Source organism: Cornus florida, unplaced genomic scaffold (genome assembly GCF_030987335.1).
Source record: "Cornus florida cultivar Cherokee Brave unplaced genomic scaffold, ASM3098733v1 CherokeeBrave_3.0.0_Hap2_Chr01, whole genome shotgun sequence".
Classification (NCBI taxonomy): domain Eukaryota; kingdom Viridiplantae; phylum Streptophyta; class Magnoliopsida; order Cornales; family Cornaceae; genus Cornus; species Cornus florida.
In genome coordinates this window covers 109074457-109100127 of record NW_026775571.1, presented here as the reverse complement: position 1 = coordinate 109100127, position 25671 = coordinate 109074457, and the positions used below count along the sequence as shown (strand labels likewise).

General features: G+C 30.9%; 2 protein-coding genes across 2 annotated transcripts; both read right to left on the bottom strand.

Annotated features, from left to right (window-relative positions):
- Positions 1-9792: 9792 nt before the first annotated feature.
- LOC132280232 (berberine bridge enzyme-like 21) lies at positions 9793-11631 on the bottom strand. The gene is made up of 2 exons (XM_059782415.1): positions 11598-11631; positions 9793-11554 (listed from the first exon to the last, which is right to left on the bottom strand). The coding sequence occupies exons 1-2, from the start codon at positions 11629-11631 to the stop codon at positions 9909-9911; spliced, it is 1680 nt and encodes a 559-aa protein (XP_059638398.1). The 3' UTR covers positions 9793-9908.
- Positions 11632-21091: 9460 nt separating this feature from the next.
- On the bottom strand, positions 21092-23049 carry LOC132313258 (berberine bridge enzyme-like 19). Its single transcript, XM_059811956.1, has one exon. The coding sequence runs from the start codon at positions 22907-22909 to the stop codon at positions 21320-21322; it is 1590 nt and encodes a 529-aa protein (XP_059667939.1). The 5' UTR covers positions 22910-23049; the 3' UTR covers positions 21092-21319.
- Between the last annotated feature and the right edge of the window lie 2622 nt (positions 23050-25671).

Sequence of the window (25671 nt, the reverse complement as noted above, 5' to 3'; positions counted from 1 at the left end):
AAAAAATTGATCTAACCATTTCTATTTTTCCCTTTTCAAAATCTACTTCAACTATTTTTTATGTATGCTATATATGAAAGTAATGTAAGATTATTTATTTAATTGTGGCCCACATGATTTGGATATGTGACATATTACTTGGTGGCTAAGTAAATAGATATCAATTAATATTATTTATTTATGGTCAACTTATAATTACTTTTTTGGTAATTACTTATTGGAGAAGTATTTTTTTTCTTATTTCTTACTTTGATGAAAAGTAGAATTATGTTACTAATAGGAAAACTGGTCCTCTCTCTGCCTTTATAAAAGTACATATACTTCATCAATTATGTACAATTAATGATACAACACGTAAAAGTTTTATGTGTGCAAAAGGTCAAGAGAGATTAACCAGTTTCCACCTTTGCCTGTTGATCAGAGTTGCAGATTAGTTCGTGGTTTAAGGATCTAGATGTTGGATTTAATCTCAACAAGGTTTGATATCATGAATCGAGGTATTTATATCTAACCATTTATTTATGCATTATAGATATGTAAAAATCATGAAATTCTAAGATCTTAGGATTCATGTAAATATTGTGATTAATGATTTGCACGAATAATTATAGTTTACATGTGGCATCAGAAAAAATGGTTTAGGAACTCATGATTTTCCTCTAAAGTTGCATAAATAAAAATAAAAAATTAAATGATATATTATATAATTCATTATTTTGAAATCGTTAATATGTTTTGATTGAAATCGTGGCTATGATTGTATAATGTTCAATTAGTCTCCAGAGTATGTTTTGATCAGTTTACTTACCAAATAATTTATTTTGGTTTGCTACCTTGATTTCCGCCCCTGTATATTTGACTTGAAAGTTACTAAATACATGTTAGCATATGTATATATAACTTTATTGGTTTGCATGATTAAATAGATGTTTCTTGAAACATCACTTCACTCGTATGTATATTTTACACCCAAAAATTTTCTGGACCTACTGTGTGGTGGATATAAATAAATAAATAAATATAAATATATATATATATATATATATATATGTATATATATATTTGTTTTTTATATACAGTGATAATTGATGAATGAAACATGTCACTGTACATGAGTATTTTAAATAGATTATTAAATACATAATGTACGTGATTTATTTATTTTACGAATTTGAATTTCTAGAATAATTTGTGAGTTTAGAAATTTAATCTAATATTATTATACATGCAAATAACTTGTTGTTTTATACCCAAACATACATACATGATGGAGAGTCGATTTTAGATTGATTCAATTATGATCTTTAAGTCCGAAAAATAAAATAATATGTTTTATTTTGTATATAAAATAAAATATATTTTCTATGAAATTTCGGACTATTAAGTTTTTTAGATCGAAGTTGCTTAAACTTCAATCAACAATTATGAGTATGTGTGTATAATATTAAATGGGTAAATTAATGATTAATTAGTTACTATTTAATTTAATATTCATATTATGTGAGGGTTAGTAGTTACCAAAGTGACCTAACCATAATGGTTGATGAATATTAATTTTAGTAGTAAATATAACTTAATGATGAATTAATCTCTGTCTAATTTAATATTCATATTATGTGAAGATTGGTACTTACCAAAGTGGCCCAATCATAATGATTGATGAATATTAATTTTTGTACTAGACATAATTAATCATAAATAAGTTACTATCTAATTTAAAATTCATATTATGTAAAGGTTGGTAGCTACCAAAGTGGCCTAACCATAATGGTTGATGAATATTAATTTTAGTAGTAAATATAATTGCAATATTTCATGAATTATGATGCTTATTATTTTTTGTGATATTCATGAATATTGAGTTTATTTAATTATGAGAAATAATTCTCCAAAGGGAATTGATTTTCAAGTAATTAAATGAAAGTTAACGGATTCCATGTATTTTTTAATTAGGTAGATAAAGGATATCCAAAGGTAACTTATCTGTTTAATTAAATAATACATCAGAAATGAAGGTATACATATAAATACAAATAAGTATCATTATTAGTATTTTATAGTTGCCACCCAAAGGGGTACTATAGTTATGTATTGTATTTATATTTTAAAATTACATATACGTGTTGTTAACTCAAAGCATTATTGTTGTGAGCATTTTATCTTATTATATTTGTTTTATTATATCTTTGAATGTGCATGCTACAACTGTTTTGATTCTCAATAGGACTAACTTCTCATAATGGAATGAGTAAGTTGAGTTCAAAATTTAGATGTGTTAAATCTTGATTTAGCTTTTTAAATTGAGAAATTTATTGTTATTACTGATAAAGACAGTGAGGGAGAAAAGATTCTCCATAAAGTTTGGGAGAGATCGAATAGATTAAGTATTATAATTATGTGAATAATTGTTTCCCATAGTGATAGTGCTAAGGAATATTTTGACTAGAAGATTATTTTCGTATTATAGATAAATATCTAAAATGAAAATTATTAATTTATATCACTACTATGCAATTTTGTTGGTACTCTTACCATGTATGGGTATGTTTTTTTTGTTTTTTTAGATGACTAATGTTGCTGCAAAATTGAGAACCTTATGTATGATTGTGAATGGGAATTTTTTTATTCAATTTATTCTCAATTTCTTGTCTATTCAGTATGGGTCATTTAGAGAATTAACACTATTAAGACAAGTGAAAAGTGATTTAATTGACCATTATGTTAATTTAGGAGTAGACAAGACTTAAGTAGCGAGGTAATCATTATGTTCATCTGATGACTCAAGAAATTATAAATAAATTTTTTGTAATAAGCCTGAAAACGTCTTAAGTGAGCAACACCCAAAATTAAAAGATTTAGGTCAATCTACTAAAAAAAATGAATGTAATAATGAAAAAGTGTCATTAATGTATTGAACACTTTTAAAAAGATTACATGAAATATAAATAATGATTCGAAAAAGAATGGTAAGTTTTTACCTTTGTATATTTCGAATTACTTATTGAAATTCTTTCTAATACATGATAGGTAGACTTAAGTACTAATATTTTTGTTTCTAATAGATGCAAGAATTTTTTATAGCCTAAACCACAAATTCAAATAAGAATTTCTTATTTATGATAATTGGGAAAAAGTTTTGTTGAAACCATTGTGATATTATATTTAATGTTAGATAGTAGATTTTATTTAAATTATTTTAAACTTTTTTATGTTTATTCAATTTCCCATAATTTGATTTTATTTCAGAACTTTATGTTAATGGTTTTTCATTGAAATTTGATAATGATGTTTATTCAAGAAATTTTAATTTGTGAGTTATGGTATTATTGTTGATGATTTCTGTAAATTCAAATTTGATAGTTTATTTATTAAAAAAACCTTTTGATCTTGCATCATAATGTTAGAATTAAGCGTAACTCAATTAATAGAAAATTTATCTTTCTTGTGGCATAAAAGCCTAGGTCAACATATAGTGAAAGGTTAGGAAAATTAGTAAAGGATGTGATTCTTCTGAATCTAAACTTTACTGATTTTGATGTGTGTAGATTATATTAAGGGTAAACAAACTAAACGCACAAAGAAATGAGTCACAATAAGTATATAGCTTCTTGAAATTATTCTTACAGACATTTGTAGACCTTTTGATATTCCATCTTTTGGAGGAGAAAAATATTTTATCTCCTTTATTGTTGATTTTTCACATTATAGATAGATCTATTTGTTGTATGAAAAATCTCAAGAAGTAGGTACTCTTGAAGTATACATAAATGAGGTTGAAAAATAAATAGATGGAAAAGTGAAAATCATAAGGTCATATAGAGGTGGTAAATATAATGAAAAATATGATGAAACGGGTTAATACTCTAACCGGTTATTAAACTCCTTGAAATGTATGGCATTTCTGCTCAATACATTTTGTGATACATGCCACAGCAGAAGCGTGTAGCTGTAAAGCGTAATCGTACTCTTATGGAATTGGTTAGAAGTGTGTTAAGTAATTCCTCGTTACCCATAATGTTGTGGATGTTAAGTAATCTAAATGGTACAAGTTTTACTATCCTAAACATAGTACAATAATTATTGAAATCAGTAATGTCAGATTCATTAAGAATGGTGAAGTCAGTGGGAGTAATAAAAATAAGAATGTGATCATTTAAGAAGTTATGATACATATTTCTTTATCCATAACTTCTAAACAAATAATTGTTCCTTCAGTTGTTGAACTGTATAACAACGAAGAATAATTGAATGATCAACAACTCCATGATGAGATTGTCATCAATGAATATATTGTAAAAGAATCACATGGAATAACATTAAGACGATCTCAAAAAGGAGATCTGCTATTCCGGATGACTATGTGGTATATCTACAAGAATTTGATTTTGATTGATTTTCTGAATGAGAGTTTAGAAAGAGAAAGTTTATATGGAACAACCTGAAGGATTCACATTATAGAGTAAATGATACATGGTCTGTAAACTTAAGATGTCAATATATGGACTTAAACAAGCTTACCGACAATGGTATATTAGGTTAAATGATACCATTATTTCTTTTGGTTTTAAGGAAAACACTGTTGATCGGTATATAAACCAGAAGGTTAGTGGGAGTAAGTTTAAATTCTATATATATTGATGATATTTTGTTAGCTAGTAGTGATCTTAATTTATTATATGAAACTAAAAGTTATTTCTAAGAACTTTGAAATGAAAGATGTGGATGAGACATCTTATGTGATAGGAATAGATCACGTGAATTTTTAGGATTGTCTCATAAAGCATATATTGAAAGAGCTCTAGAAAGATTTGGTATGGAACATTATTAAACTAGTATTGTTCCATACATAAAAGGGGATAAATTCAGCCTAATGCAATCCCAAAGAATGAGTTAATTATAAGGTAAAGAAACGAAAAATATTCTTTATGCATATATTATGGAGTTTAATGAATATACAAGTTGGTATGGGATAAAAAATTATATGCTTACACTTAGAAAGACATTTTTTAATTGGTTATTTATTTCTTTTGACTGGAAGAACAATATTATGAAAAAGTACAAAGTAATTTTTTTATTACTTTGTCTATTATAAATTTTTAATTTGTAGCATGCTTTGAGGTTACAATTTATTATTGCAGAATTTATTTCAGGATTTGGAGTTATGAGTACCATTTTCAGATTGCTGAAAATTTATGCTGCAATTGTTAATCTTCTTGTATGAAAAATGATAGGTATTCTAAAGTTGAAATACTTTATCATTAAAGAAGATGTTTAGAAATAACGAATGTCTATTGAATATATAAGCACATAACTTATGATTGCAATCCATTAACGAATGGACTACCACCCAAGACATTTATGGAACATGTTAAAAGAATGGGTCTTGAATGTAGTCAATGATGATTATTTTTTTTTTAATTGTGGATTGCCTAACAGTGCTTATATATATTTGACATTTTGCGTTCATTAAATGTGTTTATGATATTTCCTATTAGTTAATGTACATGTACGTATTGCTTTAATAAGTGGTAATAGGAATAGTCTTGGAAAAGACATTATTGTTAGACCATTATTGATACTTCTCATTTATAGACTATGTTGAATAGGTTACTAGTGTTGTGGTACATGGAAGGGACTGTGTCATTTAGGGACATACAACCGCCATGACTCACATTGGTAGTTTATTTACCATAGTATTTATGATGACCAACTTAATACCTTAATTTGATTTATGGTGCACATTAATGACTATTTTACTAAACTATTACAGAAGTTATCATATGTGCCAAGTGGGAGAATGTAAGATTATTTATTTTATTATGACCCACATGATTTGGACATGTGACATATTACTTGGTGGCTAAGTAAATAGATATCAATTAATATTATTTATTTATGGTCAACTTATAATTACCTTTTTGGTAATTACTTATTAGAGAAGTGTTTTCCTTTCTTATTTCTTACTTTAATGGAAAGTAGAATTATGTTACTAATAGGAAAACTGCTCATCTCTCTGCCTTTATAAAAGTGCATATACTCCATCAATTATGTACAATTAATGGTACAACACGTAAAAGTTTTATGTGTGCAAAAGGCCAAGAGAGAGAAACCAGTTTCCACCTTTGCCTGTTGATCAAAGTTGTAGATTAGTTCGTGGTTAAAGGATCTAGATGTTGGATTTAATCTCAACAAGATTTGATATCATGAATCGAGGTATTTATATCTAACCATTTATTTATGCATTATAGATATGTGAAAATCATGAAGTTCTAAGATCTTAGGATTCATGTAAATATTGTGATTAATGATTTGCACGAATAATTATAGTTTACAAGTAATTCATTTTTTACTCAATTCTACGGCGAAATGATTGGCGGTTGGAGCTAAGGAAAAAGAAAGAAACAGATGAATATGTGAGTGAGATACACAGATGGGAGCAAAGAGAGGGAAAGAATAAATATGTCGGGTTTAACCCTAAAAAAATGGGTTATAAAATGGGTATAACCCATTTTTGTATCTTTTTAAATTTAAAAGAAGTGTCAACCTCTTATTAGGACACGTTAGTATGCAAGACACAATTTGTCCTGATGGGGCAGGATTGAAGTATTATCCATAACAAACCCACTTTTACTAATTTACCCAACTCAGCATTTATTAAAAAATGCTGCTAATAATTTGTTTCTACATCTATGTTTTTTTAGTGCCAATTCGATCCCTCATTTTTTACACAATCACCTTTCTCCAAACATAATGGTGAATACTTTTCCTCACTAGGTTAAATAGTACAATTTCTTTCAATACCATTTGTGTTTCAAGCTCCGTTTATTTCAACGTAATATATATATATATATATATATATATATATATATATATATATTGGTGTCTGGCAAACGTCTAAGTTGAGGTTGGTCAAGTCCATTGGACAAGAAATGTAAAATAACTTACCGAAAAGTTATTTTTCTTAAGTTTTAATTTCTTTTTTTTACATAAATATTTAACGACAACCAAATACTAAAAAGTTTTTAAAAAATCTAAAATATATATTACATCCAAACAAACGAAACCTTAGAAAAAAATAATCTAAATAATGTAATATATATTACATTCACAATTAAAAATATAGTTAAATAGACCTTGATCGGGTTCCTGAAAATCAAGTTTAAAGGGGGTGTAAAAAAATAAACTTAACTTTAGTATTTAATTAGTCATTTCAAGTATTTGTCTTACATATAGTGGTATGTGGGCATTTAGCATGTTAGTGGATAGTAAATTATCTTAAAGAGAATTAGTATATAAGAGTTAGTGTGATGGTGAAGGCTATGTAAAACTAAGAATTTTGAAAGTTAAGACTAAATGGTCATGTTAGTAGGAGTTATACCTACTAAATATCATATTAGAGAGAATAATGGGTATAATTAGACATTTAAATATAATGGTTATACATATGTTTGTAAGATCTACATAATCATGTATTCTATTAATTTTAAAAATGAGAATAAGTTAGAAAATAAGCTGAAATAGTACGAGTAGAATATAATATTTTTCTAAGTGTTCCTTTTCTCAACTCCTCTTCCATATTATTGTGTTGTGTGTGTCTCTAGTCCGGCCACTTATTTCCAACAAAGTGGTATTAGAGCAAAAGCTAGCCAATAAAGTGGTATCAGAGACAAAGCCAACACTAACTACTTCAGTTCAGCAATCAAATAAATTGAGGTGTAGCCATCTGAAATCCAAAGAAATCGTTGCTCCAAATCCTACTTCAGTTCGGCGATCAAATGAAATTGAGGCATAGCTGTCTGAGATCTAAAGAAATCGTCACTCCAAATCCTTCTTAAGTCTAGCTATCCAATGAAATTGATGCGTAGGTGTTTGAAATCCGAAGAAATCATCGCTCCAAACTGCTAGTTGTGGTGTCCAAATTCAACTAAATACTCAATTCGAAAGGGTAAAATCTGCTTAACGATTGTGGTGTTGCTCCTAGAGCGCGAAATCTTATGAGAATCACAATCAACTATGTGAAAAAGAAAGAACAATAGCTGCAAATTGAATTTAGGGTTCTAAGTTTTAAGATCTACTCTCACTGAGTGTGTGCAAAAAGCAAATTAGAATAGTTGGTTGATCACCCCACACAGGGGCGGAGCCAGCATGTGCCCAGGGGCAGTTACCCCCCGCCCCATGCTGGCCACTAGAATTTTTTTTTTCTATACATAAATTTGTAAAAATTGATAAAATGCCACCCCTAAATTAATAAAAGGGTCCCTCTGCCCCTGAATATACTAAATTTTATTTTATTTTATGCAGATAATTTGTAAATATTTATAAAATACCCCATAAAATTTATAAATAATCCCCCATTAAATTATCTATTTCTAAAAATGTCTTTAATTCTTTATTCTTTTTCCACCTTATCCTTCAAATTTATTTTTATCATCTTCAAAAACTTTTGCATTCTCTTTCTTCAATTAAAACCTATTTTTTCTTTCCAAATTCAATTCTCTCTTATTTTTTTCTTTTTATTTCATGTTCTTTTTAAAAATTTCCTTTTTCTTCTTAAAAATTTCTTTTTTCTTGCACTCATGCATAATTTCTGTGCAACAACCTCTCTTTTTTTTTCCTTTTTTTTTTTTTCTCTTCTTGTTCTTTTTTTATTCACTTATCTTAATTCACTGTTGTTACGCTATTATATTTTCGGCTTGTTTGGAAAAAAATTATTTTGCCAGTGCTTACATACCCCTCTGAACCAAATTTCTGGCTCCGCCCCTGACCCCACATCAACAATTTGAGAGAAAGAGAGATCAGGTTGGTCTTGGTAGTTTTTTGGGGAAAAATAAATGCAACGCGTGATGGGTACTTGGGTAGTGTGGAGCCTTATAGATATTGTACACCAAGCCCCAACCCGTGAATCCGCTAGTGGGAGGGTATTTATTCATTCTGAACTTTCTGTATCCGCTGTTATTTTTTATTATCATAGTAAAAGTCCTTGCAACCCTTGGACGTAGCCCTGAATTTTGGGTAAACTGAGTAACATATGTGTGTTCTTGTTCTACGCCTGTTTGTTCTCTTTTTTGTATTTTTTGTTTAATTTCCCAGCATGTCATATGTGGTTATTTTAACCAATAGCTAAAATAACAAACCCACTTTTACTAATTTACCCATCTTGTTACCCCCGTTCATTAAAAAATGCTGCTAAGAATTTGCCACTATATCTATGTTTTGTTGTAGAGCCAATTTGACCCCTCATTTTTTATTCCATCAACTTTCTCCAAAACTAATGGTGAATAATTTTCCTCACTTTTCAACTGCAAGTAAGTTAAAAAAGTACAATTTCATTCGTGTTTTAGATTCCTGTTTATTTCAACGTAAAATAATTTTTTTAAAAGAGATTTTCTTTTTTAAGGTAAAATATTTTTTTATTTATTATTTTTTGCCATTTTGTAAATGTTTAAGTCAAGATTAAAGTCGAGTGGACGAGACGTGTAAAATAAGCTACCAAAAAGTTATTTTTGTTAAGTTTTAATATTATTTTTCATTGTAAATATTTCACGATAACCAAACACTAGAAAATATATATATATATATATATATATATATATATATTTGAAAAATATTTTATATCCAAACAAACAGAGCTTTAGGCAAAAATAATCTAGATCACACAATCATAAGAGTTCACAATTAAAATAGTTAAATAGACCTTTGATTGGGTTCCTTAATTAAAATCCTATTATCCATCTATGTTTTTTTCTTCAACTAATACAAAGTGTCCTCACTTCATTTCCATAGAAAGGGACTAAGATGTTTCACTCTGTAACCAAACCACCATTTTCTTGTACCATATAAATTAAGTAACAAATTATCATAAATATAACCAAGCAATCATAGATGATATGCACTTATACTCATTTCCTTCAAGGAGAAACAGGTGGGATGCTTTGTTCATTTCTGAAGAAGTTCTCCGGATCAACCATAGTCTTCACTTTCACCAACCTGTCGAAATTGTTCTTAAAATACTGAACCCCATAGACCTTAGCTTCTCCGTAACTATCCTTACCATTGCGAGTGACACCAATGTCAAGGTCTCTGTAGTTGAGAAATGCTTCTCTAGGAGACTTGGACACAAAAGGTGTCATGTGACCGTGCATCTTTCTAATCATGTCCATATATTTCTTGTCCGCCTCAATACCCTCTTCATTCCAGTTAACCGAGTACTGAATTTTAAATATATTTCCAGCTCGATGTGGGAAAGGAGTCTCCGACTCTGGAATTTCACTCATCCTTCCGCCGTATGGATTGAAAACAAGTCCTATTTTCTCAAGTTCCATCAGTTTCTTCCAAATTGACTCCAACCCATCTTTGGGAATCGGTGTCTGAACATAATCCGATTTCCTCTTAAAAAAATTCACCCCCTTGGGAACTCTGTTGAGCAAAGCGTCAACCGAAGTCCCATTATCAAAATCCGCCCAGTAAATGACCGATTGAATCCAACTCATTTCCTTGCAGTCATCTTTCTTCAGACCTAACTCCGGAAAATCTTTGTTCATGACCGACATCAGTCTATCGGCATTTCCAAGAAACAATGATATAAATGATACCTTTACGGTCTTGGGACCATTTTTCTTGGCAATCTGTGGCTGAAGAAGAAGCCTAATGAAGAGATCGTTATCGGTCTTATCGGCCACCAATTGCCAACGGTGAACAAGGTCGGTAGCTTTTTCTTCCAAATTCTTTTCCACTCGAAAAACAGTGACTGTTTCGGGAACTTTAACTAGTTTAACTTGGTAGGCCAATATGACACCAAAACTAGCACCACCACCACCTCTGATAGCCCAAAAAAGGTCCTCACCCATGGCCTTACGGTCTAAAATTCGGCCATTAACATCCACTATACGTGCATCGACCACATTATCGACCGATAACCCGTATTTCCGGAGCATAGTACCGTAACCACCTCCGCTAATATGCCCGCCAACACCGACAGTGGTGCAAACGCTGGCTGGAAAACCATGAATTTTGCTCTTTTCCTGGATTCTGTAGTAGAGTTCGCCCATGGTGGCACCGGCTTGTACCCACGCGGTCTCGTGTTCAATGTCGACGTCAATTGACCGGAGATTGAACATGTCAAGGATGACGAAGGGGACGTCGGAGACATAGGATGTGCCGTCGTAGTCGTGGCCACCGCTTCGGATTTTGAGTTGAATTTTGATGGTTTTGGCGCAAAGCACGGCGGCACCGACTTGGGTTTCGCGAACAGGGGTGACAATGAGGGTTGGTTTGGGGGTGGTGGAGTTGTTGAAGCGCTTGTTTCTGATGTGGGATTGGAGGACGGTTGGGAATAAAGGGTTGGTGGGGGCGTAGAGAATGGATGAGTTTTGGTCTGAGGGGTTCAAGTTTTTGTTGAGGCATTGAAGGAAAGTTTCATGGATTGAAGCTTGTGATGCACCAGGAAAAGGTTGGAGGGAAAAGAGAAATAGAAGAGGGAAAAAAAAAATTTGGGCAGAGGAGACATTGAAGTTTTGTTCTTCATTGTTTCCAAATGGCTCAACTTTTTTACTACCTGTTTGGAAGGAACAAGAGGTTATATATATTTTTTGCCTTACCCTTCTGACAAAAACTGACAGCCTGTTCTTTCATCTAAATGTTCCTAATTACAGTAATGGGATTATGGAAAATGCTATTTAAATCTAACAGTACCGTTTCTGCCATTTCAACACAAAGGTTTGGATACTTGGGAGTTTCGAGAACAATGATTCAAAATGGTGGGACTCCAAAGAGTGAGGGATTGCAAAATTTTGAGGTTATACAATTTTTGTGATACATTTATTTAGATGTCAAATATTGATTGGTGGCCGGATTGAAAAGTTGTTAAGGATCGGATTAAAAAGTTGTTAAGGATGACGTAGAAAGTGGTTTGAAATTGAATCACTTTTTTTTCATGTTCCATGATTCAATGCCTTGATAACAAACATAGTTGTGGTGCAAAAAACCCTGCCAAGATTACTCAATTTAGACGGATATCAGTGTGGCCAAAGACTCCAACATAATCTCCAAAACCATCTTTGTTCAAATTCTCTCCTACATAGGATGTCTTTAGGGCACTTGCTGTACTTGTATTGTTCCTTTGTTATTTAATTAATTTTTAATATATAATATCTAACAAACTAAATTACCTAAATACCCATTGTAATTACAAAAATTTCTCTTTGAATAATCCTTCCAAACACCGGCTCTTCTCTCTCGTCCTAGTTTCAAACCCAGCAAAACTCTAACTATGATGACCTTGTGGGCGGGTGCGAAATACTGACAGACTACTACACTGGGCGAGTTACGGGTGCACAATTCCACGTCGCTTGGGAAAGGGAAAGGTGAAATGCTTATATATAGGTGTGTCACTCCAATTAGTATGAGGCCTTTTGGGATAAAAACTCAAGAGCAAAACGTGCGGGCTCAGGCCTAAAGCAGACAATATCATACAATATGATGGAGTGGGTCATTACAAATGGTATCAGAGCTTGACCCAACCGAAAGTATGCCGACAGGGACGTCGGGTCTCCAATGGGGGTGAATTGTGATGACCCTGTGGGCGGGTGCGAGACACTGACAAGCTACCACACTGGGCGAGTTACGAGTGCACAATTTCACATTGCCTAGGAAAGGGAAAGGTGAAATGCTTATATGTAGGTGTCTAAGCCCAAAGCGGACAATATCATAACATATGGTGGAGTTAGTAGTTACACTAACAACAAAAATGGCAGTGCATCCACAAATCACCCCGGTCACCACCTCCACTTATCTTAAGTCCAAATCAACCCCTATTTATTTATTTATTTATTAAAGCAAATCAAATCCATATTGCTTTGTATTTTGTATATATAATGTATACATAACAAAATATATTTATTATTACCCAGTTGCGAAAAAACCCCTTATAAATATTTTTAACAGATTAGTCCCCTCAACTATCCCAAGTGGGTTTTTTAAATGGTGTCCATCTAAATGGTTGTCTGAGGAAATTTTTTGCACAAAATTACCCCTTAACAGATTATTTTTCAGATAATTTATTTATTTTTTCTCTCTTATCTCTTGTCTTTCCGCGTTAAGCAAGCATTCTCATTCTTTCAAACACAAAACTAACAGCATATCGAGAAACCCAATTGTTGAAAAATTATCTTTCTATACTGCTTAAACAACATGATATAGCACATGTAAATAATAGTTGAGGCCCAAAAATACTCAACTATATTCACTTAGGGCCTATTTGGTACGCATTGTGTTCTCAGGCATTTTGTTTTAACCTACAATAAAATAAGTGTTTTGTTATGTGGTGTTCTGAGTTGGAAACGAAAACATGTTTGGCGACAAAAATTTGCAATGGGAATTTCGGAAAAGAAACATATATAACATGTTTGGCAAGGCAAAACATGTTTGATAGAGTGAAACTGTAGCCAAAATAGGCAAACCTGGTTTGTATGAGTATTTTCAAAGAGCTTCAGATCTTTAGATTGGTCGTCATTTTCAAGATGAACCCCGTCATTTTCAGATCTTCAACTCAAGTCGCCCTAATCGCCTTTTGGAGAGCTGCGCGAGATAACCCTATTTTGTTGCAACTTTTCCTTTTATACCTGCTCGTGTATTGTTCCAACTTTTGGCAACTTGTTGCCTCTAGTACAGTAACAAATGGGCCACTCCATTCCCAGAACAAAATACAACACGTAAATCGTGTTTCACCTTTTGGGCCAAAAATGGATTTGTTCTGGTACTGTTGGCTGTAAAACAAGTCTAGACAAACATGATGTGGGCCAAAAAAAAAAAGGCTACTATAGCAGGCCTGGAACAAAACAACCCAACATAGACTACATACCAAACATGCCCTTAATCTATGATTTATTTTTATTTATTTACTTTTACTATTATTATTATTTTTTTTTTTTTTGGGTCATGATTTCATCTATGTAATTGAAGAAATCATTTGCACATAAAAAGTGTTATATTTCCTTTGGTTTCTTACCATCTTAATAATAAGAATTTTTATATAAAAAAAAAATCTTAAAAATAAGAGTTAGTAAACTTCTCAGAAATTACCCCATACACTTCGTCCACATGGTATGTAATTTTCGAGTAGTAGATGGGGAAATCAAAACAATATATGATGAGATGATAAATGTATTTCTCTTAAACTAAATGACTTAAATGTCCTTTATAATTAGATTCTTGTGAATTGAATAGAGGTCAACGATGTCATTTCACATTAAAAGGATCATATTTTTAGGTCTTTAACTTGAGTAAAATTTTAAAAAAATAATAATAATAATAAAAAAAAAAAATCAAACTTGTAAAGGAAATTATTTTACATTTTAATTGCCAATTTTATTCCACTTACCTTGCAGTAGCATAAATATTCAATTAAGTAAAAGAAATAAATTGGACTAAGGGAATATGACAAATTATTAATTATTATTTTTAAAATAATTAACTGCTATAATGGCTGCTAAAGATCAAGTGCATCGAAATAGAAAAGATCATTAATACATAGCATAGTTCAAGTGAACCCACTTAAAATCTTTATTGAACTATACTTAATTTTTTCATTTTTTATTCCAATGCCATGGTGGATTTTCTCTCTCCTGTGTGATTGTACTTAATTTTATTTTATTAATTATACATAGCTTGTAATGTTTGTGTCTTATATATGTATGTGGTGCATTTTGTTTTTATGTGGAGTATTTTGAAACAAAAAGAAAAGGGAAAAGAAAAGAAAATCGGCGGGACCCACCACCCACTCAAACATATGGTTTAGAGACTTTTTTTTTAATGCTCATTCTCTCTCCCCGCTGAATCCTCTCTCTCGGCCAGTGCTCTATCTCTTTGCCTTTTTCTTTTTCTTTTTCCTTTGCAATTAACTTGAATCTTTGATTAATTCATCATCTCTTGGTAGATTTGGGTGCCGTTTGAGGCAAAACGAAGCTTGTGTCGAGCTCTACGCATCCATACCAACAATTCCAGATTTGGTGCACCCTTTGAACTTCAAAATTTAGGACCCATTTTCTAGGGTTTGCTCATTTTTGATGTAAGGGCATCTTAATCCACTCTCTTCTTGTTCCATTGTGAGTTATGTTTTTTTTGTTGTGCTAGACATGCTAAATTTGAGAATTAATTGCTTCAATGAGGTGTAAGTGATGTTTAGATAAAATTCATGTCTTAGGGTTATGACTTGTCTATGTGAAAAGCATGTATAGATGATGGCTTTGTGGTGTTTTTTGTGAATTACACCTCTTTTATGTGCTAACATGCTTTACTTGGGGATTAATTGTGTTAATGATTATTTTAATGTTGTCTAGAGAAATGTATGTTTATGCACATGTGATGTATTATGTGAAAAGCATGCCTATGTGTTGAGTTTATGTCTACTATGTGTAAACTTGCTGAAAAGGATGTATGAGACCATACTTAATTGTATTGTGCCAAAATTTCACATTGTCATGATATTGAGATTATATGTACATTCTTGGACATGTCATTGGGATGCATGAAATGGGAGAATTTGTCTTAAAATGAAAATGAGGAATTTTTGGGAGATGATAGTTTTTGTGAAATGGTTTTGATAAACCCGGTCGCTGTAGGGTTACCAACGGGTCAGAGGTTAATATAGCCTAGAGGGGACTAGGGAGTCGCCCTAGTGTGGTTGAGCTAGCTGGGCCCCATAATGACGTCGCGGGCTTACCAAGGGTCAGGGACACTAGCCAATCCTCCTCTCGTGTCACGACAGGGTTACCAAAGGGCGGGCTGTATTAACGTTTGAAAATGATGGTTTTGAGAATGAAAATGGGGAGTGTCATTGACATGCATTGCATTTCATTGCATTGCATTGCATTGTTTATAATTGGAATTGAATTGTATGTTGTATTTGATCCCCTACGTTGTATGATCCCTATCTCCCATTGGCCTATGCTTTGCTTGAATTTACAAGGACATAAGATTTGTGTCTTAAGTGTCTCTGCTGAGCTATACGCTCACCCCTATATCTATATATTTTTTTTTCAGGTCTTGGAAAAGAACCGGTGGACGACAATCCACCCCAACTTTGAAAGTTGCTAGAAGAGCATTTTCCTTGTTATTTTGTAATAGACTACTCCTTTGTTCATCCCTCATTTTTTGTAAAATTCCAAAGGTGTAATGATGTAAATTTCTTTTAAAGAACCATGATCATGTAATACACTTATGATACTTGATGACATATGGGATGCGAACTTGATGATATGTAACTTGTTGATGAATGGAAGGATAATCCTAGCTTGAAGCATTGTCTAGATTAGTAGGTTGTATCATTATCTTTTGTTGCCGTGAATTCAGAAATTAGTTGCATGACAGGTTAAATATGCATTTAAACAGGTTGCGGTAGGTCCATTTTTAGGGGAGGTTATGCCGAAATTTTTTTTTAAAAAAATTCTTGGCATTAGTTTTGGGATCATTACATAGCTTAAATATGATTTTATTGGTTTTCCAATTTTTGTTTTTTTGGGAATTTTTCTTTGTTGCTTCACATACCTTGTTTGACGAATAGAAAGAGAAAAATAAATAAATAATTATCTGAATGATAATCTATTAAGGGTAATTTCGTCCGAAAAATTATCTCAAACAATCACTTAAACGCACTGGCTAATAGCCAAGGGATCTTTTTTATAATTTGCCTTTTAACCCATTTTGCAAGTAGTTTTTTTTTTAAAGGCAAATTAAACCCATAACTATATATATATATATATATATATATATATATATATATATATATGTAATTTTTTAAAAAAAAGCAAATCAAACCCATTTTGCTTTCAATGTGGTATATAAAACTATATATATATTTTAAATAGATGTAAACCCAGGTTTTATGTGTGAATTAATTAGTATATATATGTGTGTGTACTGTATATCGTAAGTAGTGTTTAACTGCTCTCTGGAAGTAAGAAATTATATACTTAGTTTTAATTGTAACTTTAGAATCTAACAATTAGTTAATTAACTTTTCTTTTCTTTATTTTAAAATAAAAAATTATATACTCACTTTTAATTGTAGCCTTAGGATCTAATCCTACAGCAATTGGTTAATTAACTTTTCTTTTCTTTATTTTAAAAAACTTATATTTTCTTTCCATACCATTAAATATCATTAAAGTAAATGACAGAACTAGATAATTTATTAAAGGAAATGAGAATAAAATAATTTGGCTACTTTTTTGCTTTGGTTTCTCTGTCCAGTAAAAAAACTCTTCCCATCACTACCGATTGTTTATTCAACAAATTTGCATGCCGCAACTGCAACCAAATAAAATTAATCAAAAGATATATATAAAATGGCCAGCAACTAATTTAGAATTAGGAGACTACTGTTGGCTTCATAAATTTTTTAGAAAGGTCCTACAAAACAAATCTTAATATATTATTATATATCTATTAAATGTTCTCACTATTTTTTTTTTTTTTTTTTGATAAATTAAATGTTCAAATTGTTGATCCAGTAAAAGCATGCCAAAATATGTATAATTTTTCAAGGTCCTTAATTTATAGTACTCTAATGGATAATTATGTTCTCTATTTATTTAAAATCATTTAGTATATGTTTTCAAAATTTATCAATAGAATTGATAAAGTGTGGAAAGAAACTAAAAATGATGACTTTTAACTTTAGATTAATTTTACTTCGTCTCAGCTTGCGAGTTTGGCAAAAAGTAACCAAATTATTTTATTCTTGTTTCCTTTAATAATATGTCTATTCCTGTCATTTTACTTTAATGATATTTAATGGTATAGAAAGAAAATGTAGGTTTCTTAAAATAAATAAAAGAAAAGTTAATTAATTAACTAATTGCCTAAAATTATATCCTAAGGCTACAATTAAAGGTGAGTATATAATTTCTTACTACTAGGGAGTAATTGAACACCACTATATATATCATATATATAGAGAGAGAGAGAGAGAGTCTTGATCTCTTGCTCCCCATGGAGCAAGAAAATTAATCCACACTTTCTATATAGACCGTTAGATTAAATCTAACGTCATTTTTCAAACCCACATATGGTCTTTCCTTTAAACATAAAACCACTCTTACCCTATTTTTAGTTTTTATATTTAATTTTACCATTATCATCTACGTAACAATAAAAAGTAATTATCAAAATAAAAATAGAAACCTTTAAAAAAAAAAATAATGTAAGTATATTTTATTAATAAATTTGTTTTTATTTAGATGTTTCTTTGAAAGAAAAACAATACCGTATTTTTCAATTTTGCAACAACAGTATAATATTATAGCATTTTTCTAAGAAACATCTTGTTGTTCTCAGGTGCTTTTTCATAAAACTGAAAATTATGCATTGAAAATTTTAAGTACTGAATTTTAAGCGCTGAAATTTTAAGTACTGAATGTATTAATTTAAAAACTTGTTTGATAATGTTTTAATTTTAAGCACTGAATTCATTAAGATTGTTTGTTATATAGAAAAGCTGAATTCTGAAAGTTGTACAGATTACATTTTTGCCCTCAATATATGGTACTCATAAAAAATTTATATTTATAATATAAAAATATTAATAAAATAACCACATTAATTCACTAAAATATATCGATTTAACAATGAATAATAATGTCAAATAATCATAAAAATAATTGATGAAAATTTAAAATATATGGATTTTGTATTAAATAACATTTATATAGGATATTGAAAAGGGTGCAGCAAAGATTAAAGAAAGTAAAATTTAAAATATATGAATTTTGAATTACATAATATTTGTTCAGTAGGATATCAAAAAAGGTGTTACAAAGATTAAAGAAAGTAAAATTCAAAATATATTGATTTTGGATTACATAAAATTTATGTATGGTATTGAAAATGGTGTTACGAAGAAAGTACATGAAAAAAAAATTCTTATCCAGGAATATAATTTTATAATATAAATAAGTGATAGAAAATTTAAAATATATGGGCTTTGGATTATATAATATTTATGTCCAATATCGAATGTTAAAAATATTAAAGAAAGTAGGTGAAAAGGAATTCTTATCTAGAAATAGAATTCTATTATATAAATACTTATGCTAAATCAATTTGAATAGATAACCAAATGAGACGTGTTTATAAGATACTATGTAGAACTATTATTATTATTATTGGGAATTGTGTTTATAAGATACTATGTAGAATTATTATTATTATTATTATTTTGGGAATTTGGTAGAATTATATATATTTTAAAGAATTTATTCTATAATGTAATAAAAAATATAAAAAATAAAAAGTAACAACTAATCAAATATATATAGAAAAGTTTTTCAATTTTAAAGAAATTGCAGAGAGAAGCCCTATAGAAATCATAAAGAAGCCTAGAAGAGAGCGTGATTATGGGAGGGTAGAGTAGTCATTAAAAAAATAATTTTAAAATCTAATCACTTACCATGAATCTAATCAATTACCATCTTCTGCGATAAGCAACCCTTCCCACGTTTAAAATTTTGACCTCTTTTAAACTGTACTTACCATGTTAAGCGATAACCTAAAATTTTATCAAACACACTTATTTTTAAAAATCACTTACCGTATCAAACACACTTATTTTTAAAAATCACTTACCGTGTTCTGCATTCAGCGCTTAAATAGGAAAATCAAACAGGCCCTCAGTATAAGTAAATTAATATACTTCTCTAGTATAAGTAAATTTATCAACAAATATACTGTATTGCAAATTTTGGAATATTGAATTGATTCATTGGAATTGAAATTGAAGAAAATTTCATTTAAAGTTTGAACAAAACTTCTTTCTATTTCAATTTGAAGTTGGCCATTTGGTGAAATTCATTATTGAATCTGTTAATTTGTGAGCTTGATTATTGGATGATGATGATATACTGACTAAGAAATGGAGAGAGAGTTAAATCGAGCCATCAATCTATCCTGACCACCCCGTATAAACCTCCCACTCAAATGTTTCTATTTTTATTTTGATAATTATCTTTTAGTGTTATAGTAGATAGTAATGGTAAAATTAAATAAAGAAACTAAAATAGGGTAAGAGTGGTTTTGTGTTAAAATGGTAAAATTAAATAAAGAAACTAAAATAGGGTGAGAGTGGTTTTGTGTTAAAAGAAAAGGTCATAGGTGGGTTTGAAAAATGGCCGTTAGATTCTGTATAGAAAGTGTGGATTAATTTTCTTACTCCAAAGGAATAAGAGATCAGGACTATATATATATATATATATATATATATATTGTGGTGATGGCAGAGATGGTGGGTGATGAGAATGAGGGTGGCTGTTCAATAAAATAATTTGTAAGGGTTAAAAGGCAAAAATGTGAGTGTAATTAATCCTAAAAAAAAAACTGAGACAATATTGGGCCTAGGCCTGCCTTTTGAGGCCACTCATTCTTACTAATTCTTTTGAGGCATGATCAGGCCTTGGTGGCCTCAACTGGGGCTTCATTTGGGCAGGTTGAAAATGTCAAGAAACTGAGAAAAGAATTAGTAAGAATGAGTGGCTCAGGCCTAAATTGGGCTTGACTGGGCCCATATTTGGGCTAGGCTTTGGGGCAGCTCGAAAGTGTCATGAAACTATGAAAAGAATTAGTAAGGCCACTCATTCTTTTTACTCTATCAAGTCTCACTTGGTACTTGGTAGCTAAAATTCTCTAAACCAAGTGATATTTATCAAAATTTGTGGCGTGTATTTGGTGATTGATCGACCCACCGACAGTCCACATCACGTGAGTGATATATGGTATAGAAAGGACATTAAAAAGCTCCAATTCAATCCCTCATTGTCATTCAATCGTACTTTTTCAAATTCACAAACAATGCAACAAACATACAGACTTTAATCTATGCGTTCTCATTCATACTACAATTATAATCATCCATATTCACACATATAGAAATTATTACATGCTTTCTTTCTGAATTAACCATCAATTGACACATAAATAAATATATTAAAAATATATAAGCCTTATTTAATTTTTTATTTAAATGTCTAATGATAACTTGCATCCATATATTTTTCTCCTGTTTTTTATCATAATATTTTTCTCCTTTTAACTAAGACAAAAGTGTCATCAATTCATTTTCATTGATCACTAATTCCTGCAAATGGACTGAATTGCCCATTATTATTAAAGATATTTGAGTTCTGCATAGAAAGCGGAAAAAAAAAAAAAATGTTGAACTCTATGATAAAACCGCTACTTTGGAGTACTATAACAGGAAACAAATTATAAACACAGCCACATAGATGGTTAAAACTGATGTTCCAAGCTGTCTACCTTCACTTTCCTCGATTCATGGAGAAACAGGGATGCTTTGTTCATATCTGAAAAAGTTGTCTGGATCAACCATCGTCTTCACTTTCACCAATCTATCAAAATTTCCCATGAAATATTTAACCCCGTAGACCTTACCTTCATTGTAACTATTCTTGCCATTGTGAGTAATACCAATGTCAATGTCTCTGTAGTTGAGATATGCACCTCTAGGGTTCTTGGACACAAATGGTGTCATGTAACTATATAACCTCCTAATCTGACCCACGAAGTTCTTGTCCGCATCAATCCCTTCTTCGCTCCAGTTGACCGAGTACTGAATTTTGAATAAATTCCCTGCTCGATGTGGGAATGGAGTCTCCGACGCCGGAATTTCACTCATTCTTCCACCATAAGTGTTGAAAACAAATCCTACTTTCCCCACTTCGATCATTTTCTTCCAAATCCATTCCAACCCGTCTTTGGAAATCGGAGTCTGAACATAATCCGATTTCCTCTTGAGGAAATTCACCCCATCCGAATTTCGTTCCAGTAGAACCTCTTCCTTAGTTTGGTTATCGAAATTCGCCCAGTAAAGGACGGATTCGATCCAAGTCATTTCCACACAGTCTGCTTTCGTCAAACCCAACTCCGGAAAATCTTTGTTCAGGACCGATACCAACCTGTCAGCATCTCCAAGAAATAGGGAAATAAATGATGCCCTTATTGTCTTCTCACCCTTTTTGGTGGTGGAAGTCACTGGCTGGAGAAGAACTCTGATGAACAAATCGTTGTCGATCTTAGGGGCCACGAATTGATACCTGTGGACGATGTCTGTAGCATTCTGTTCCAATGTCTTTTGAATTCTGAAAATCGTAACAACTTCTGGCACTTTAACTAATCTAATTTTGTAAGCCAAAATGACACCAAAACTAGCACCACCACCACCTTTGATTGCCCAAAAAAGGTCCTCACCCATCGCTTTACGGTCTAAAATTCGGCCATGAACATCCACTATACGGGCATCGTCAACATGATCAACGGATAACCCGTATTTACGGATCATATTACCGTACCCGCCTCCGCTCAAATGGCCGCCAACGCCGACGGTGGGGCAGACGCCGGCCGGAAAACCATGAACTTTGCTCTTCTTCCAAATTCCGTAGAAGAGTTCGCCGAGGGTGGCACCGGCCTGGACCCAAGCGGTCTCTTGTGCAATGTCGACGTCGACGGATCGGAGGTTGAACATGTCAAGAACGACAAACGGGACATCGGAGATGTAGGAGAGGCCGTCGTAGTCGTGGCCGCCGCTCCGGATTTTAAGTTGGATTCCGATGGTTTTGGCGCAGAGCACGACGGGGCCGACGTGGGATTCGCGGAGAGGGGCGATGATGAGTGAGGGTTTCGCGGCGGTGGAGGTGTTGAAGCGGCGGTTTTTGATGTAAGATGTAAGGACTGTTTGGAACGAAGGATTAGTGGGGCTGTACAGAGTATTGGGGGAAATTGGGTCTGATGGTGAGTTCTTGGAGAGACATTGACGGAAGGTGTCGTAGATTGAATCTGATAAAGCACAAGAAAATAATTGGAGAGAAAAGAGGATGAGAAATGAAGGGAGGGAAGGGTTCTTCATTGTTTGGTGTTTGGTTTAGGGTTTGTGAAAGAATTGGTGGTGTGTATTATATACACGAAGGTAAGCTGTGTCTGAAGTATTTAGTTGGATATAAAGTGCTTGAAAATGGGAAGTGAGAAGTTTCCGAAACGGCTTTATGTTTTGACTATAAATTCATTGGAGAAAAATATATATGGTAAGGGACGAAAATCTTTGTCTTGGGACAACTAGGTAAATATTATTATAATAAGGGCAATTATATATTAGTATACTCTATTCACTATTTTATGCAAAATCTTCTTTATCACATCACATGTGTACCACTGGAGAATAATATTCCCATTGAATTTTTAAGCGGCAGCTTTGATTCCTCTGTTTTACAAGTTTTTGGATTTCTTGATACTAACATCTAGAAGGTGGGATATTTGCTGGATCTAAAAAGTTATTTACAGGTTAAAAATAAAAATAAAAATAAAAAATATTTAATCTGAAAAAGGAATATATTTTTCAAAGAAGACTTTTTAGGTCAATTTTATTTACATGTTAAAATTAAAAAATATTATTCTCTCCGTCTCAATTTAAGTGTCATTTATGGAAAAATTATTTTAAGGGGACATGTGCGACATACATTTGTTTCCTGAAAAGTTACTAAATTATTTTTTTAAGTTTTAAATATTGAAATTTTAAATTTTAAACTCAAAAGACATATATGAAAATATGTCAAATATATTATTTGAAAAAAGAAAGTGCACTATTATATTGGGATAGATAAAAAAAGAAAGGAAGACACTTCTTTTGGGACGGAGGAAGTATTCATTAAAGGACGATACTTAGATCCTCGAGGATCTACAAAATACTGATAGATGTGGACCAATAATAAATGGATACGTCTTATTTTAATTATTAAATCGTAGATGATACTTCATGAAAACTCTCTCTACACAAACCATAACGGAACAATAAAGGATCTGTTTGGAATGTGCTATGATATTATTTTTCTAATATTGATTTTTCAATTTGTACTCATATTATGTTTGGAACAGCTTCTATTGATTTAAAATCGTTCATCACATATCAAATTTTTTTTTCCGTGTCACCAAATTAGTAATATTGTATGTTTTAATACTGTAGTGGATGAATTAAAATAAATTTTTGAAAAGAAAGAGAAAGAAAATTGAATAATTTGGAAAGATAGAATAAAGCTTGATGAATTGGTTCGGTCATCCTTTCAAAAATAATATTAAATTTGCCATTATTTTTATAAATGACAAAATCTCTAAAAAAGATAATGATAATATTAAATTCATTAAAAGTAATTACCTTTCCCTTTTTTTTCCCAAATATTTAGGATCCCTTTTTATTTTTCTTTGTAAATCAATTAAATATCATAAATTATTAACATTATTCTTTTTTCGTCTCAAAATAAGTGTCATACTTTCTTTATTTAAAATTTTTGATTTGAATATTCAAAATATAAAAAGACAAGTTAATAAGAAACAATGCATGTACAACATGTTTTTTAAAAAAAGTGACACTTAAATTGAGGCAAGGAAATATCTTTCGTTTACTTCTTCTTTTTTTACCATAAAATAATTTTTTATTTTTTTATAGCACAAATTAATTCACAGTTCACACGCCAAGAACTTGTGGCCAACAATATTCATTTTAAATAAAAAAAAATTAGTGCTGTGTAATGCGAAAAGCAATACGTGTTAAAATTCTACGCCTGCATACGTTGTCTTCGTAGACTTACGCGAAACTACGACAAAAGTCAGCACAAGCCATTCTTTCTCAACACTGGTTTAACAAAGTATGTATATAATTCCTACTTTATGTCGACATATCTCACCAGTAAAGTATCTTTCCCGAGAAACCAAAGGAAAATCTACATTTGGAGGGATTTGAATACATACCAAATATTAATCAAAAGTTGAAAAGTAAGCATTGATTTGAATTTTAATCATTTTCTAGAGAAACCGTCACGTAAAGATCAATTTGAGGAATGTTCAAATCCATCATTGTACGGTTTCTGACTTAGAGCATGTTAAAAAATTAATATAAATTATTCCACCTAATTGGATTATTACAAGAAAAAAATTCCAATAGATACATTGCATCATTAATATATCCTATTCTAACTTATCTTTCTAAATATCTTACAAAATTATTTATTTAGATTTTTATATTATTTTTATTTTAAAATAAAAAAATATTTATTCAATATAAATTTATTTAACTTTTTTTGTCTTTTATTCTGCAGAGATGTAAAAGAAAAGAAATGAAAATATGATACTTTACAAATTTTTATTCGTCCAAAATTAAATAGAAGAAAGGGAGAAAGATAAGTGAATTATTATAGAAATTTTAAATTAAATATTATCTTAAATTATATAAATTTTAAATTACAATAATATTCTTTATAAATTACAATATTATAATTAAATCTTTCTCCTTTTCTTCTCTTTTAAAACATAGTAAATTAAGAGCCCAATAAAAGAAGAAAATACACATCTATTTAGTAAAGATGTCTCATTCATTTCTTTTCTTTTTTCTTTTTTTCTTTCTTCTATCCATTTTTTTTTATTTTTTATTTTCCTACTAAACAAGCCATTTTGGTGTAGCTTTAATGCTAATCGTAAATCATTACGAGTTAAAATTTATTTAAAACTCAGCACGTGCCAATTTTATTTTTATTTCTCATTCTCTCACCAATGATATTGTAATAATTGCTATTTTATGTCATACGTATCTAGGGTAAAGTTTCTTTCTAGAGAACCAAAGGA

Excerpts from the sequence above, each read along its gene's own strand:
- LOC132280232 (XM_059782415.1), bottom strand. The coding sequence starts at position 11,631 with ATGAAAGAACAGGCTGTCAGTTTTTGTCAGAAGG. Across the intron at positions 11,555-11,597 it reads TGTCAGTTTTTGTCAGAAGG|GTAGTAAAAAAGTTGAGCCA; the intron begins GTAAGGCAAAAA and ends CCTTCCAAACAG.
- LOC132313258 (XM_059811956.1), bottom strand. The coding sequence starts at position 22,909 with ATGAAGAACCCTTCCCTCCCTTCATTTCTCATCCTCTTTTCTCTCCAA.